General features: G+C 53.5%; 1 protein-coding gene across 1 annotated transcript in view; it reads left to right on the forward strand.

Moving 5' to 3' along the window:
• PTPRN2 (protein tyrosine phosphatase, receptor type, N polypeptide 2) overlaps positions 1 to 4,547 on the forward strand; it is a 373,453-nt gene that overhangs the window by 352,596 nt on the left and 16,310 nt on the right. The window contains 1 exon segment of the mRNA XM_010829352.1: positions 2,752 to 2,805. Coding sequence (XP_010827654.1) covers positions 2,752 to 2,805 — 54 coding nt within the window.

Here is a 4,547-nt window from a genome sequence, read left to right on the forward strand (position 1 = left end):
TGATCATTGGAAACTGTGACTGTACTGCAGGGACAGTGTGGGAAGCCCCCTTTCTGAGCCTCTCACGCCCTCTGGCCTTTGCTTGCTGGTGGTTGCATGGCGGTTCCCTCTCACGCAGTGACCCACGGGTCGGTTTGTATCACTAACCGTTCTCTCTCGGCGAATTCCTCCTGTTGCAGTATACGCCGTCGCCACTTTTCTCAATGTTTGGCCTCTTGCTGACTGACGATTTGTTCCAGTAAAGTAAACCAGACAGCTGTGCGTTGCTCTTCTCCATGAATAACCCGCGTCTCTGTCTCGGGTCGACCAGATGGACGCTGTGTGGACTCTGTGCTGCTTCTGCTTTGCCCTTTGTGATGCTCTGTGTGGTAACAACACGAGTGCCTGGCTCTCTGTGATAAACTTCTCCACCACAGCAGCACCCAGGACCTCACTGCTCGCCTCCTTGGTTGCTCATGGCTGTCGACAAGTAGGGTTAGCACAGGGCGGGGCTGGCGTGGATGTCAAAGTGCAGTGAGACCTCCCTGGGGGCCCCCGAGGCAGCCGGTCACAACACACGTGCAAGAATAACACTTTAAACAGGTGCCACAGGAGAGGCCGGGGCTGCAGGCACGGGGAAGCCAGTGCAGCCAGGAACCCGCGTCTCAGCAGCGATTCTTAGCCAGGGAGGTGATGCTCCCTGCGTTCTGCCACAGAGCAGCCTGACCAGCTGTACAGGAAGCTCCGCTGGTCCGCCGACTCCCTGTGTTGATCTTGGCCAAACCAGCACAGTTTAAAGAAGACCGTCTTCTTGTTCTGTTTATTTCTTTTTTAATGGACCCATTTGTGCTTGGTCCCATCAGAAAAAAAAATGAGCAAAACTGGGTGACTGACCAAAAGTTGGGGTTAGCCTTTAGAAACACGGGCAGGACCTTCAGGCAGGAAATAGAACTGGAGGAGCCCAGCCAAGGTGGTCCACACATTAAGGATGTGGCCACTGAGAAGGGTCCAGGATGACTTGCCCTCTGAAGGCACTGGGCCTGTTGCGGCAAGCCGCCCCAGCTCCCGGCTCCGCACATACACACACAGTGCGTGCATCACGCCTGACACACGCCTGTGCACGCGCACACACATGACCTGTATGGGGCTGGCGGGCTCCCCACCGCTCACACTGGAGGCACGTCCTCGGGGTCTGGCATCTGTTTTGTCGGAGCTGAAGCTCCCGTTGCCTTGACAACCTGAGTCGGGGAAAGGGAGGTTTAGAAGGAGGAGCAGGCGGGTCTGTTTTCCAATACCTTTCATCCTCAGAGGGCAGAGCACTTTCTAGGGACCCCATGCCCGTGCGCCCTCAGCTCTGAGCCATCCGCATTCCCTCTGCCCCAAGCCTCGGCCCAGCTGCCAGCCCGAGCAGGGAGCCGCTGCTGCAGTGGCGATGACACGGCCTCAGGGAGCAGCATGTGGGCCTGGGTCCTCACCTCCAGCTGGGGGGCTGGGCCCAGGCGTGGTCACCTCCAGGCCCGTCTTACCGGGATTGCACAGCCAGGCCCGCCAGCCCTGCTGCTGGTCAGGAGGGTGGAGCCTCCCTTAGACGCACCTGTTCTGTTCAGGCCACAGCGTAAGTGGGAGCTCAGCCCAGCTCCGAGGTCTGGGCATTAGCGCCATTTTACCTGATGCTGGAATACCCCTCAGCTCCTCCGTCAGATACCACCCTGGGCTATCAGATGCCAGCCCCACACCCTCTCAGGCTTCCATGGCAAAAGGACCCGCTGATTGAAAGTCCACGTTCAGCTATCTCCGTGCTGAGCGGACAGGCCTTAGCAGAGAAATGACATTTTCCCATTTCCAGCATGAAGTAAGAGGTTTTTCTCCACCATCATCCTTTTCAAAATTTTATTTTCCATCTTACATTGTATAAATTCACACTCACAGCCCGTCTTACACACCCACTCACACACTTTTCCTTCCAATTAACCAAAGCTCAGTGTTTGCTTTTCTTCATTTAGGAAGATTTTCCTAAGAACTTGGATGTACTTTGTAAACATGTTTATGTCTTTCATTGAATTACAAGAAATTTCGAGCTTACACAGTGAATATTAAACTGTGCTCTGTTTTGATTTAGGACTTGGGTACAAAACCCTAATCTGTGCTTCTTGTTAATTTGCATAAACTCTGATCTAAAACCTGCACAACAGGGTTGTTTTACATAAAATCAGGTTTATAAAAGTGGAAAAATTTGTCTTGTACACAGTTGAGGTTTCTCCAAAATTTAGATGTCCTTACAAAACTGACAGGTCAAGAAATGTCTTGAAGATGCTGTTCTGAGATGTCATGGTAAGAGTACATTTAGTGTGGTGTCTAGACTGTGAGAAATTCAGTGTGTAAATTGCTAAACTCAAAAATTTCCGTGAGGAGTCTAGACATGCCGCAACGACGAAAGTCAAACAAACTAGAGCAACAGGAGGGAAGGGGGAGGGGACGGGGGGTGGGGGGCCCAAGCCGATGGGCCGGTCGACTGGAGGCCAGAGTTCAAGCTTATTAAGGGAAAAAGCAACCTGCGCAAATGTAAGAATTGTTTTCAAGGCTCTGTCTAATAATGTAATATTGGAAAGAAAAATAAGCCTTGGAAAATGTGTGTGTAATTTTGATTTTCTTTGTCAGAACAGGCCACTAGAGGACCATGCCCACAGGACGGCCTGTCTGCTTTGGCTGCGGCCGTTGGTGACTGCTGCGGGCCTAGCGCATCGCCGTGACTTCTGTGTCTCTTTGTTTCAGAAAAGTGAACAAGTGCTTCAGGGGCCGCTCTTGTCCGATCATTGTCCACTGCAGGCAAGTACAGCCGCACCCTGATAACGTGTGTTAATAATCGTCCACTGCAGGCAAGTACAGCTGCGCCCTGATAACGTGTGTCCGCTGCCTCAAAAGTAAACACTGTTGGATATAGAAGCTCAGCTTCCTTATTGCTTAATAACATATCTAACTGGTGCTTCTTAAGGAAACAGAGAATAATAGCTTACTTTATGTTAAACCTCCTGGGGCCACTACACAAGCACCTTGAGATGGTGTGTGTGTGGTGTGGTGGGGTCTCAGCCCAACACCCTCTGCAGACCTGTGGAACCTGTGCCAAGCACTCGGGGCCACTGGTGGACAGGACAGAACCTGGAATCAAAGGAGTGGCCTTTGGGTGGAAGTTCAGCGGCTCGTGTCCTTGAGAAGGTTACACCAAGCGTGGAAGAGAGAGCCCCTGGAAGAGAGCTCCCTCCGAGGGTGGGCTCTGCACCTGTCTGCACCAGTGAAGAAGTGTGCTCTATCTTCCAGAACGTCTCACAGGCTGTTCCCTTTGTCTGGGATAAAGAAGAACTAGGTCTCCAAAGACCAAACACCAAGGCTGCCCATTCCGTCAAGAGTGTGTGCATGCGTGTGTGTACGTGCACTAGTCTGAGTGTGTGTCTGTGCATGTGTCTGGGTGTGCATTTCTGAGTGTGTGCATCCATCTGAGTGTGTGTGTGTGTGTGTGCATGCATGCATCTGAGTGTGTGTCTCAGTGTGTCTGTGCATCTGCATGTGTGTGAGAATGTGAGTGTGTATGTGAGTACATGCACACATCTGAGTGTATCTGTGTGGGTGTGTATGTGAGTGTGTGTGTCTGAGTGTGTGTTTGAGTGTGTATGTGAGTGCATGTGCCTGTCTGTGTGCCCCTGTGTGGGTGTGTATGTAAGTGTGTGTGTCTGTGTGGGTGTGTGTGTCTGAGTGTGTATGTGAGTGCATGCACACATCTGAGTGCACCTGTGTGGGTGTGTATGTGAGTGTGTCTGAGTGTGTATGTGAGTGCATGCACACATCTGAGTGCACCTGTGTGGTGTGTATGTGTGTGTGTCTGAGTGTGTGTTTGAGTGTGTCGTGTGTGTCCGTGAGGGAGGAGGAGTACAGAGTGGTTTGGGTCCCTGGGAAGTGAACCAGAACACCCTTGACCCGCCCAAGGAGCAGCTCCGGTTGGCGTTGGTTCCGAGGCTGGTCTGGGAGGAGCCTTCAGCGGCCGGCATGTCACTGGGGCACCAGTGACCTCGGCGTGGCTGTGTCCCCACTCAGTAGTGCTATGCGGAGTTGTTCTCTTTCTACCTGAGCCTTTTTCTGCTCTTTGAGAAATACGTTGACACCAAACCCAGTGACTCTTTGCTGTGAAAGGACAACCGACAGGCTTCCGGGCTACCAGCTGGCTGGCAGGTCTGAGACAGAGCAGACGCAGTGGCCATGCAGGCCCCCGGGTCCTGAAACGGAGACGCTTCCCTGCCAAGTCAGCGGGTTCCGCCAGGGGTGCCCATGGGCGGGGGACAGCCTGCTGGGCCGACAGCCCTCTCAAGGCACCGCACAAGAGAGCAGAGATGCCGGGCCGCCGCCTGAAAGGCCGCCTTCCTTTCCTGTTGCCGCCTGCTGCTGAGCCACGGCTTGGAACACTCTCACAACCCTCGTCCAGAGGAGGACTTTCCACTGGGGCCGAGGGAGGCTGCAGGGAGGCTGGAGGAGGTGATGGGGGCCCGGACGCGCCCCCCGCGGTGGAGCAGATGAATGGG

Source organism: Bison bison, unplaced genomic scaffold (assembly GCF_000754665.1).
Source record: "Bison bison bison isolate TAMUID 2011002044 unplaced genomic scaffold, Bison_UMD1.0 scf7180017864503, whole genome shotgun sequence".
Lineage (NCBI taxonomy): Eukaryota > Metazoa > Chordata > Mammalia > Artiodactyla > Bovidae > Bison > Bison bison.